At 40.5% G+C, this 13,206-nt stretch overlaps 1 protein-coding gene across 3 annotated transcripts in view; it reads right to left on the bottom strand.

The window, feature by feature from the left end:
• ARMC3 (armadillo repeat containing 3) overlaps window positions 1-13,206 on the bottom strand; it is a 129,334-nt gene that overhangs the window by 34,602 nt on the left and 81,526 nt on the right. For all 3 annotated transcript variants that reach the window (XM_033209121.1, XM_033209122.1, XM_033209123.1), the window contains 3 exons: window positions 5,760-6,009; window positions 2,137-2,273; window positions 738-906 (listed from right to left, as the gene is read on the bottom strand). In XM_033209121.1, coding sequence (XP_033065012.1) covers window positions 738-906; window positions 2,137-2,273; window positions 5,760-6,009 — 556 coding nt within the window. The remainder of the gene's footprint in view (window positions 1-737; window positions 907-2,136; window positions 2,274-5,759; window positions 6,010-13,206) is intronic.

The following is a 13,206-nucleotide window of genomic DNA, read 5'->3' as shown; positions in this document are numbered from 1 at the left end:
TTGAGTGCTACTTTTTTAAAAAAAAGACAGGTTGGAGGGCAGTGGTGTGATCATAGCTTACTGCATCCTCAAACTCTGGGCTCAAGTCATCCTCCTAACTCCTCCTGAGTAGATCAGACTACAGATACATGCCACCATACCCAGCTAATGTTTTAAAGTTTTTTGTAGAGACAGGGTCTCACTATGTTCCCCAGGCTGATCTCGAACTCCTGCCTCAAGTGATTCTCCTCCCTCAGACTCCCAAAGTTCTGGGATTAGAGGCATGAGCCATGTCACCTGCTCCTTCTTTTGTACTTTTTTTTTTTTTGACAGGGTCTTGCTATGCTGCCTGGGCTGGAGTGCAATGTCTATTCACAGGCACAACCATAGTGCACTGTAGCCTCAAACTCCTGGGCTCTTGGTCTCAAGTAATCCTCCTGCTTCAGCCCCCTGAATAGCTGGGGCTACAGGTATGCATCACCATGCCCACCCAGCTCTTCTTTTGTGTCTTATCTGAAACTTGAGACTGCCACTAGCAAGCTGATTTAATTACAAGTAAGCAGATTCTAGTTAAAACTGAACAAAAAAATGCAAAATCTTATAACTAAAGTTAAGAATAAAGTGCTGATTTTCAAGTTTCTGCCTGTAAAAATATATAAATTACATTAGGTGATTATGAAATTGCAGTGTAATGGCATCAGGATTAAAGACAAATTATTATTGTACATACTAAACTGCAAATAAGTGCTGTCACTTACCCGACCATAGTCATAGAATCCATCGTTAAGTATGTTACTTGATGACAAATAGCCGGTCTGGCTGTATTTCAGGGAAAGATTGTTGTTGAGCAACTTATTATAAGCTGCCTCACTGAATTTATTTTTCCGAGTTCCTGATAGGTTAACTTCTTCAAGGATATCTAAAGCCCTGTCAATAAAAGCAAAAAGCATTACTCGCTTTATACAAGCCATCGAATACTGAGTCTCCATTTATGTACTGACTTCAGACCCTGAAGGAAGAATGGAGATGGAGCTTAAAACCTCCCCCACCCTCTTAGATAAAGTAATACTGACAGAATTATAAAGACAAATCTGCCCTTCTTAAGGATACATATGCCAAGTAGTAACTCATGTTCAAACAGGTGAAAAGGACGCTTTTGGGGGAAAAAGTTCTTTGTTCATCTAAAAGCAAAATTAGTATTGGACCTCAACTTTTTCATCTAACTGGACAATATATGCAAAGAATCCAAATGTTTAGAAATGAATAAATAAAACCTGTCTATAGAAACTTAAAACCTGGGGCTGGATGTAATGGTTCATGCCTGTAATCCCAGCACTTTGGGAGGCTGAGGTGGGCTGATCACTTGAGGTCATGAGTTCGAGACCAGCCTGGCTAACATGGCAAAACCTCATCTCTATTAAAAATACAAAAAGGTAATCCCAGCTACTTGGGAGGCTGAGACAGCAGAATTGCAAACCCAGGAGGCAGAGGTTGCAGTGAGCTGAGATTGCACCATTGCACTTTAGCCTGGGCAACAGAGCAAGACTCTGCCAAAAAAAAGAAGGAAAAAAAGGAAGAAAAGAAAAAAGAAAGAAAGAGGAAGGAAGGAAGGAAGGAAGGAAGGAAGGAAGGAAGGAAGGCGAAAGAGAGAGAGAGAAAGAAAGAAAGAAACGAAATGAAACTTAAAACCCTGTTCGCTGATGTGTTAAAGGCAACAAATTCATCTGCTTTTGGTCAACAGAACTGATTGGTGAGGGTGGTGAAATGTGGACTTCTGGTGAAAGTTTGAGATGGGTGGGAAAGAAATAGAGGTGGTAGACACAGCTTGCCCATTTAATTTTAGCCTTGAAAGTTGGGAGACAAATAGAATTTGTTTGGCAGTAGCAGAAGAAAGTAAAAGAGAAGCATTCATCAAGATAAAGGGGTTAGAAAAAAATATTGAAGGTGTTTTTTTCAAGGGCAGTGAGGGAGCGTTCAGATGCAATGAATGGGGACCCCTCTGCCTTCCAAGCCAAGGCATGCCCTGGGGACATGCAGAGCTTCTGTGGACTGAGAGAGCAGCGGAGACTTGGCTTGGAATTCTTTGGACCTGAAGAGTGTGCCTCTCCATCTTCTGCTCTTCATCTGAGCCAGAAACTTGAGATGGCAGCCACTCACCCGAGCCTGCATAATTCATTGGCCGTCAGCTCGTCACCAGCACAGACCATCACTGCCCAACTGGCGTGCTTCCTCACTTCATCATTCTTGGAGCGTAGCAGCTCTACCAGGGGCTCCAACCCACCAGAATTTCTTAACTAAAAGCAGAAACCAAAATGTTACACATTGAGAGTGTAGAATGTAAACTATTTGTGCTTCTAAAAACATCTCATTATTTGATTGCTAAAAAGTTTTAACTATGTAAAAATGCTTTAGAATGTGTCTATCTTTACGTTTATTAAATTCAGTGGGGAAAAATCTATTGCAAACCCTTACACGCAGGAGCCCGGTTTTTGGGCCCCAGGAAAGTATCCCAGGGAGGTCATCCTGATTTTACGTGGGACGGGGACTGCAGCAGGAGTCTATCCTCTCACTGCCCACACGTGGGATGCCCGATGCTTATTCACTCTGCTCCTGAACACTGACTGTTCATTTGGCTCTGTGATAGACAGAATAAGGGGCCCCCAAAGATGTCCTCATCCCTGGAAGGGACTCTGCAGAGACGATTAAGGGTCTTGAGATGGAGAGATTATACTGGATTAGCCAGGAGGGTTCAGTGTAATCACAAGGATCTTTACAAGAGGGGGACAGAAGGTGCTGGAAGCAGAAAAAAGAGACATGATGGAAGCAGAGGTTGCAGTGACGCACTTCGAAGATCCAAGGAGGGTCACAAGCCAAGCAACGTGAGAAGCCCCTGGAAGCTGAAAGGGCAAGGACATCAGACACAGCTTCAGACTTCTGACCTCCCCAACCATATGATACTGGCTTTGCATGGCTCTAAGCCACTAAGTGGTGGTCATTTGTTACAGTGGCAATAGGAAGTTAACACAGTCCCTAAGGTTGAGGCCGGATGAACCGATGCCAGCCAGGACCCCCCACGTCACTGTGCATGGCCACTAAGTCAGCACCACAGCCAAAGCAACACTCAAGCAATTCTCCAGGGAAAGACCCATCTTTGCTATCCATACAGTGTCTTCTCTTCATTTCTTAAAGGACTGAAGAGGAGAAGAAAAAGAAAAGAATTGGATAGAACTCCATTAATTACATTATTAAAAGACATCACTCACGTGTAAAACTATTCCAATCAGAAAAAAAAAAGATTGGGCAGAGTTCTTGTCTCATGTCTAAAATGTAATGCTGCATTATCTATGCACCTGGAGGATGAAAAGAATCCTCTTATTCTACCAGCTTGAATGTGTAGTATCCTAAGGCAAGATCCCCGTGGAATCTGTTCCACTTTCAGTCACTCTCATCGCAAACACAGGGGCCCTGATGGGGCTTACGTGTTATCACACATTACTTGGACAGCTTAGAAAGTTCACTTGAAGCATCCTTATGCTTAGCAAGCATAAGGTATAATATGAGATAGTAATCTAACACCACATGTCTTTTAGGCACATATTTAATTTATTCATTAATTCCTGCATTTATATGTTCACTCATTCATTTAACAACTGTTCATTCAGCATATATTATGTGCCAGGTATATATTAATGACATGAACACAGGGAGTCTCAGTTCCCTTCCCTAAAGTCTCAAGGAGCTTGTAGTCGTTTACACAGAACCATAACATTCAAAAAAGGAAGACAAAAGTTGCAATGGGAGCATAGAGAAAGATGCACCCTAGTTTGAAAACTGAAGAAAGGCCTCCTGGGGACAGGAGGGTAGAGCTGGATTTTGAAGGAGAAATAGGAATTTATCAGGTGGGGGAAAAGGGAGAAAGCAGAGAAATCAAGCAGGTACAGCTGTGAGAGCAGAGCATTCTGACATAATTACAAGCAGTGTGGCATTTTTGGAGTGAAGAGTTCCACCTGGACAGAGTTGGAACTTACACCTTTAGGTAGGCAGGTGCAGGTCACGAGGGGCCCTGCAGATGGCACTGAGCAGCTTAACGTTCCCATTGAGGATGTGCAATGCTGTGACCAGGGTCACAGGTTAGAAAGTTCAGCCTGGAGCCAGCAAGGGGAATAGGAGGGGAGGGAAAAAAGTAAAGGGTCTCCCGCATATTCCAGGAACTAGGTGGGTGCCCCTGCAGGCTGCATGGACGTATAAACAGGACCCTTGTTTGTCACTGTGCTCCTGATACGCAGCAGAGCACCTGGCATGCGGTAGTTGGTAAATACATATCTGGTGCCTACCACTACCTGAGTGGGTGATCACAAATGAAGTGAGTCAATGGGAACAAACAAGGGAGACGGAATAGAGATCAAAGAGACAGAAGAAAAAGATTAGGCAGTTGTTTGAGCAGACAGCATAGTGTGAAGCATGGGCGCTAGACCCAGATGTGTTCTCATATCCCTGACTCGCCTCTTACCAACTCTGCTTTGAGCGTATTTCTTTAAGCCTCATTTTCCTTATCTGTAATATGGGGATTACAAACATACCTATCTCAAATGAGGCTTAAATGCATGTAAAGTGCTTAGCACTGGCACATAGCAGATGCCCAATAAACGTTGGTTTTGTTATTTTTATGGGACAGAGAAGAACAAAGTCCCAGGCTGTTCAAATGAGTGCCATGGTGACATGAAAATGTGAGAAAATTGAGAAAAATAAAAAGATGTTTGTTGATTTAAGTTCAGTTGTATTTTTATTCTTTAAGGAGGCAGAGTCTTTTTGTAGAGATGTGGATCTCCCTATGTTGCCAAGGCTGGCCTCGAACTCCTGGCCTCAAGCAATCCACCTTCCTCGGCCTCCCAAAGTGCTGGGATAACAAGCGTGAGCCACCGCACTTGGCCTAAATAAAGTTTTTCTGAAGATTTAGTAGGATCACCATAAACTATCAAGGACATTTTTATATAATAGATTTTCAGATAAATGCAGTTGTATGTTTTAAAAATAAGAAATATAAGAGAAACACAAGAGTACATATAACCCACATGTATAATTTAAAGAGTCCTAGTAAAAAGCACACCTGTTTGTCTACTATTCAGCTTAAGAGATGACCATTTCAATGACACTGAAATTCTACCCGATTACATGCCCCCCTTTCTCCCTACAGAAGCAACCACTTTCTTGAATTTCGGATTCAGCATTCCCTCAATTTTCTTTATAGTTTTAACTTATATGTATGCATGCCAAAACAGCTTAGTGCTTAGCTTTGCATCCTTTTGAATGTTACATAAATGGAATCATAAGTATGTATTTTTCTACAATTTGTTTTTGCTTGGCATAATGCTTGTGAACTCATCTCTGTTGACATGTGGGGCTGTAGCTCATTGATTTTCACTGACATGAGATTCTGTTTTATGGCTACAGCACAATGCATTATCCATTTTCTTAACAATTGGACAATCGGTGTGTTTTCAGTTGTTTAGATATTTTAAACAATGCTTGCTGGGACACAGAGGCAACAGATTCTCTTAGGTTTATACTTAGAAACAGAATTGCTGGGTTTACAAGGCATGGTCACCTTCTTTGCTAATAAAGCAAACAAGAAAAGACAATGCCTACTTGTTTTCCACTGTTTTACTATTTGGAAGGACTTAAATGATAGGTAGGTTCAATCACTTAAAAATGTTTCAAATGAATCCACCACTAGGTACTAACCAGAAAAATGAGAGAACACATGTTATTAAAATCGTCACCTGTGTCCGGGCCTCAACGTCACACGCAGTTGCGGCGACAGTGAGAGCAGCTTTGCTCTGCACCACTGTGTTTGCAGAACGCAGTGGGCTGAGGATGGCATGCATGATGTCGTGATTCTGTATGTTCAGGCGCAGGGGCTCCTGCATGGCCATGTTCGTTAATACCGTAGCAGCGTTGGCAATGGCTCCATCTCGTTTACTAGACAGGACGTTTATTAATGGATCAATACCATCAGCTTCAGCAGCAGCGCTGAGTAAATGAAGGAGAAATGAATGTGATTCATCTGAATTCAAAAAATTATCTTTGGAGCATGCAACTGAGCTGCTAAAACAAATGAGTACAGAAATACAATTTTAGAAATAAATTAATTTGCCATGCAGTGAACCCAGAATCGAGCACTAGTGATTTAAACGGAGTCTGGAAAATTTTGAGCTATGAATGAATTTAAATAATTCTTTTTCTACTTGTACAGCTTTTGGTTATAGAAAAATATATCATTACTACTTTTTAGAAACCTCAGAAATAGATGACTACTAGTTCTTAAAAAAATGGTACAACCATTATTATTATTTTTATTTACTTATAAGACCAGGAAATTCTATTTAAAGAAACTCTTATATGATTCCACACATGAACCATAAAATTCTTAGAAAGTTTTCTTGAAGATAACATATTCCTACCAATTAAGGAAACAAAAGCCTTACAAAGTAGGAATGAGTGAGCATGGGAACTCCTGATTTAAGTTAAAATTCATTAGCCTGTCTTCCTCTTCTTCAAATCAGGTTGTTAACTGTAGGCAAAGGTTAACAGAACCAGCAAATCATTCTGCATGAGAATACTGCTTTTACAAATTAAACATTAAAGATCAAAGTCATGATATGGATATAAATAGATAATTTTAGTAATGTAGGCATATTCAGTTATTAAATTTCCTGTCTCTAATATAAAAAGACTACAGTTACTATTAATATGCTAACATTTTTTCACAATTAGGTAACCTGTATCTTCTTTTAAGAGCACAGAATAGCCCTTGTTTTTGAGCACCGGGTTTTCCCAGGCAGTCTCCCTTCCAAGTTCTAGCCAGTCCCTACCCTGCTTAGCTTCACAAGATCAAGCCAGGGTCAAAGGGCTCCAGACACCAGCTGTCCTGGTTTTTAAATCAGTTTAAAGCTCATAGGTAGTAAAAATAAAAATGAGAGCATTTTAATGAGTGGGAGATAATTTAGTTATGTTCTTCAATGTTTGGAAGTGCTATAAATAGGAGATGTTCCAAGCAATAAGATAAAGAGAGCATCCTGGTTTTAAAGGAGACCCAAAATTCTGTTTTCAAAATCCATTTAAATCATCATAGTAATAGAAGTCAAGACAGTAAAAATACTTGAGATGTCAATAATATGAACATCTCTTTCACGTTTTTGACACTTTTTTCCATTTAGGATTATATAAGAATAACCAAAATTTAAAAAAAACAATTGAAGCTATATGATTCAGCCCATCACCCTGTATTGTGATGAATTAAATTTAATTTGGTACTGTCACCTCAATTTGCTTATTGTGAAGGAGGACTCACAACCTCAAGAAAAGAAGTTATGACAATCGTCCATCAGAGAGGAGGTAAATGAAATCTCCATAAAAAGACTGGTAGCCGTAGGTGTAAGGAGGCTGTGGCTGTGGCACCAGCTCTGAAAGAAACGGAACCACAGTGACTGGGCAGGAATGTAATGAAGAGGGACAGCAGCTCTGGAGAATGAAGGGCTCAATTGGTGTCACCCTCGCAGGACCACCTCCCAGCCTGGCTTATATAAACCAGTCCATCAAACACACCACATCCCACAAAGGCAAAAGCAGAGCCTCGCTTCATTTCTACTCATTCTCCAGTCCTTGTACATTTAACCCTTCTTTGGTATCTCCCATTCCTTCTCTAGGATGACGTCCCTTAAAATTAAAATTTGGTTAGATGACATGGAACCAAAATTTACCTCTACAAAAAATATCCAAAGGCCTTGCATCACTCACTATAATAGCCCAGGGGTCAGCATTTAATTTCCTTTCCTAGGGGATAAAAGAAGCATTCTTAAGATAATTTCACTTTTCATCTTCTCTCCTATTATTAATTGGCATGGTGTTCATTAGCTTTTATGAAAGAGGGAAAAGTTGGAGGTTCTAATATATTAGTTTATCAGAAACATCTCATATTTTTACAATGGAAATATTGAATACTTTTTACAACTGCCAGCAAAAATGTGAAATTATACATATTTTCTAATTAATAATATATACTTAACCTCCTCAAAAATCATTTTTTCCTTTAACTTATTTTTCAGGTATTTAATGCAATCAGCCCCTTAAACCAAATACCTTGTATTTTTTAATCATTGTAAACATGGCTTGGCCAAAATGCATGATTCCTTTGTCACTTGGTGGTTTTCCTTGAGAATGTTCACTTTTTAAAACATCCTGGAGAGTTAAGAAAAAGCATACAATTGGCCGGGCGCGGTGACTCAAGCCTGTAATCCCAGCACTTTGGGAGGCCGAGACGGGCGGATCACGAGGTCAGGAGATGGAGACCATCCTGGCTAACATGGTGAAACCCCGTCTCTACTAAAAAATACAAAAAACTAGCCAGGCGAGGTGGTGGGCGCCTGTAGTCCCAGCTACTCGGGAGGCTGAGGCAGGAGAATGGCGTGAACCCGGGAGGCGGAGCTTGCAGTGAGCTGAGATAGCGCCACTGCACTCCAGCCTGGGCGACAGAGCGAGACTCCGTCTCAAAAAAAAAAAAAAAAAAGCATACAATTGCAGGGTACTTCAATGGCATGCAGGATAGAGGCAGAAGTATTTTAAGTAAATGCATACAATAAATTCTCAAAGACTTTGTCTTTTGTGTGTACCAGGGAGTTTCTGGAAAACTAAGGGAGTTCGCAGGGTCATACATCATCTTTTTCGCTTGTCTTGTAAACTAAGAAACTAAGAAAAATTAGATCACGGAGATACAGGAATTTCCATCAGGTTTATCTGAACACTCAGCCTTTCTGCTTTGATTTTGTTTCTTTTTCTCTCCTCGACAAAGGCATGTTTTGACTTGGTTCATTTATATCTCTACCTTCTGCTCTTTTCTTTGCTCTTCATGGAGACAGTAAAGGGAAATGCATAAAAACCTAGCTGTTTAAAAAACCAAAGATTCTAGTACACAGTGGAATATAGCTTTTACTAAATTGAACATAAATGCCAGCACAGAAAGATGAATCGTGCAGGCACAGCTGGCACAACCTGCATTATATGTACATATTTGCCCATAATTTGCTATATGCAGCACTAAGTCTAAAAAGAATAACTGAGATTAACTTATTATGGTGGAAAATTAAACTATTATTTTTACCTTAAAAAAGCTAATTTTATATATAGAAGTAGAGTGCAGAATTTGTACTTTAAAAACCAAAAAAGAATTGAACAAAATTCTTTTTAAACAAAATTGTTTGTTTAAAAAACAAAAAAGAATTGAATTAATTCTGTTTGTTTCAAACCTCAGACATTCTGTTGTATTTTTCCCTGTACACAAGCTGCAGCCTGTCATATTTTTAAAACACATTTCGGTTTCCCAAATAGTATAGCATTATCCAAATGAATGGGATGGAAGTCAAACTGCTTTGTTTTAAAATCCAGAATTATAGGGCCATATGTCATCACAATAATTTGAAAATATTTTCTGATATTTACTATCATTAGTCTCCATCCAGTTGGAGTTTAATCAAGTAAGAGTTTAAAATGTAAATTGGGAAAAAAACAAACTAAAAAACAAATATGGGAATGTATGAAAACATCTGTTTATATCATTTGATATATGTAAACAGAGGTGAAGCTTGACATGCCATGTGACGTCAATCTATTAGCAACTCCTGCCTATTTTCTTCCTCCATGTTTCTCTAATCTCTCCCTTCTCTCCATCCTCCCACAGAATCCAATTCAGCACCCTCTCTTGTGGGTTGATGTAAACAATCTCCTAAGAGGTCTCTCCTCACCCTCTCCAGTCCTTCCTCTGTCTTACAGCTAAAGTGATGTTTTAAAATTATAACCATATTGCTCCCCTACTTAAACTTTCACGGTTTCCCAGTGCTTATGATAAAGTTCCCATTTTTTTTCTTTTTCTTTTTTGTTATATTTTTAAATTATTTTTCTAGAGATGGAGTCTTGCTGTGTTGCCTAGGCTAGTCCTGAACTCCTGGCCTCAAGCAATCCTGCCACCTCGGCCTCCCAAAGTGCTGGAATTACAGGAGTGAGCCACCATGCCTGGCCTACCCCCAAATTTCTGACATGGCCTCTGAGGCCTTACACAAGCGGCCCCCACTTCTCACGCCAGCCCCATGCACCCCCCTGCCCTTCCCCACCCTCCCCCGCCCCAGGCCAACTCTTCCTGTTGCTCCGTGCTCTAGGCTTCTCTTGCAGCCTTCAATAGGCCAGGCTCTTTCCCACATTAGGGCTCCCCTATGCTGTTCCCATTTCCTGACATCCTCTTGCCCCAGGACAATGCCCAGCCCTCTTTCACAGCTCAGCATATATGTCTTTTCCTCAAGGAGGCACTTCTGGATCCCCAAACTGGATTTCTTTTTAACGTGAGCTCAGAGCATTTGTGTGCTAAATATACACATTTCTTTTTGTTTAAAAATACGATGTTCTGGCATAAATGTTTACATCAGAAGAAAGTAACAATTTAAAAATGTTACTTTGCAGCACTCATGAATGGAATTCAGCAGATTTTTCATTCAAATGCCCAAGCCCCACAAGAAAAGAGCACTTACAGAAAGGACACTAAGAACATCACTGAGGAAACATTCAAACACAAATAGCATCTATGGCTCACTAAAACTATCGTGCGACATCATGTCTGTGTCTTTGCACTGATGGCCCCTTTGTCCCAAACACCCTTCGCTATCCCTCTGGCACTTGTGGCTGGAGAACACTAGCTCATTCTTCACTCTCTGCTTACCTGTCCCTTCCTCTGCAAAGTCATCTGGGACCATCATAGCCCTCCTTGTTAATCACTCCCTCCTCTGTGCTATGTCTGTACCTGGTACATACCTCTTAGAGGTAATATTTGAGTCTTATTTATATTTTCGGTGCTGAGAAGATCAATGTATTTTAATTGACTCGAATCAACTCAAGGTGAGTGAGCAGAAATCCACTGCCGATATTGAGGAGGAGGAGGGGGAAAGTGCTTAGCTCAGCTTTAAGTTTGCAAGAAGGGATAGGATCCAGCAACACTGGGATTTCCAGTTTTATCACTTACAGCTGCTCTTGAAATTGGTTCATTTCCTCCCTGCCCTCATGCTTCTCCAATTATACAGTGAGGTAAGTTTTAGATGGTATTCAAGAAATAAAAATTTGCACTTTAGACTTCTTGGGAATATATTCATCTCTTTTATCAAGGGATATCTCTATTTTGTCTTTGCAGACATTGTTGACTCTGTTTATTTGAGTGTGCACCAGATGACACCATTTGGTACCTTTCAGAGTTGAATCCTTGCTGCAATTTGAGGTTCACATTCAACCCATCTGCAAAGTCTGGTAACATGAATCAAGGGTGACCTTGGGCAGAACAGAAATCTGTTTAACAGAGCCCACATACAGGGTAATATGTGGAACCCGATGGAACAGATGGTGATATTGGCAATAAGAACCTTGTTTGTTAACAGTGATTACAACCATTCCCACCAGCATGACTTTTCATATGTCTCCGTGAGTTTTGTCACACCAAGGAAGACATATTGGTGGCAGACATGCTGCAAGTGGTCAGGGGCGCTGTGTATGCAGCAGCGACTCAGAGCTGGCATTTTTAAGCCTTGCCGGCTGCAGGAAGTCTGGACAGGTGGAACACTGGACGTTATGATAAACAGTTCTCCCAGTTGTCACAGTCAGATTTGGAATGCTATAAACAGAATTCCTGACTCTTGTTCCAGCCGGTTTCTCAACAAAGGTAATGATCCAAGAAGTGGAGTGTGTTTGCTAAATTGGTCAATTTCTGAGTCCAGAACAAGGATCATCCCACCACAGCTCCACAGCTGCAGGACGTTAGTATATGTGCCCCAAACTCTGGCTGAACTCCAGGATTGACAAAACTAGCCAAGAGAACGTTCTTCTTTTAACTAAATATTATTTAAGAAGTTTTTCACAATTAAGGGAGAGAACCAATTAATTGTAAGCAAATGCTTAAAATGAAGGTTTTAAAATTAACGTAATTAAAGTAAAGCCTAGCCACAGGGGAAAAAATGTGTTTGCATCTATAGCAAAATAAGAAAAATGCCAAAAAATGCTAGGAAATATGTGAAACCAAATTGATTACATCATATTGATGCACCTTAGCAGGTTTCATTTTGAGACTTTCAGAATTTGCTTTGATGTTGCAGCCACGGTGACATTATGCTTTCTCAAAGAGAACAGCATGACTGCAAAGAGAATAGCGAGTGCTGCCCCGGCACTTCCACAAAGAGCGTGCATGTTTTTGCTACCGATTTTAAGGCAGTCAATCAAAGTCTGGGGAAATCAAATGTAATTTCCTCCCAAGTGACACGGAGCCTTTATTGACCTATCTGTTCAATCACAATACTTCACTTCCATACATGCTACCTTCTGTTTCAAATGCTAGAATGCCCTACTTGTAATTAACTATCTTCCATAAGCAAAGAACAACTCTCTTTTGCATGGCTGACTTGTCTCCTAATAAAATAGGAATGATGGTCAAGGAGTTAGGATATTCATAATAAATGACTTTTGCAGCTACCAAATGTTTCTGTTTAGCCTGGAAATCAGCCTATTTACATATCTGTCAATGACAAGGGAAACAATCCCAAAGTAATTAGAGATACCATGTTGTTGATATTCTTAACTAAATAATAAGGACGCCGAATGCTCTAGTGCGACAGCAAACAAACAAACAAAAAATCCCTGCGCTTGCCAGGACTGGTTTATTCTGAGCAGCTCAGATGTCACTTCTTCAGAGAGCCCTTCCTTGACAAGCCGTGTATCATTCTCTAGGCCCCTTTCCTAACCTGGGGCCATGGTCCTCTCTCCACATTATGCTGTTTTAAGTTTACCGATACTGTAATAGTTCTGCAATTATCTTTTTAAAATTATTCATGTACTGTTGGCCTCCCTGACTGAAATGTAGGCCTGATGTGTTCCTTTCCTATGGTACCCAAGAGCCTAGCACAGTGCGCAGCAAGTAAAGAATACCTAGATAATGGTAGAATCACTACCAAAAAAAACCTCAAAACCAAACCAAGCCGAAAAAAAACCCCCTGCACTCAAGGTGGTAAGTTCCCTACCTTTAGGGACGAAATGATAACAGCTATAAAGATGAATTACATCTGGGCCCCAGTGGAAGCTGGATTCCAGACTCCCTGTGATACGGTTAGGGGGCAATTGCTTACCTGCACAAAATACAGTAGATCATTT

The sequence above is a fragment of the Trachypithecus francoisi genome, unplaced genomic scaffold (assembly GCF_009764315.1).
Source record: "Trachypithecus francoisi isolate TF-2019V2 unplaced genomic scaffold, Tfra_2.0 Lachesis_group9, whole genome shotgun sequence".
NCBI classification, from domain to species: Eukaryota; Metazoa; Chordata; class Mammalia; order Primates; family Cercopithecidae; genus Trachypithecus; species Trachypithecus francoisi.
This window is presented reverse-complemented; position numbering and strand designations above follow the sequence as displayed.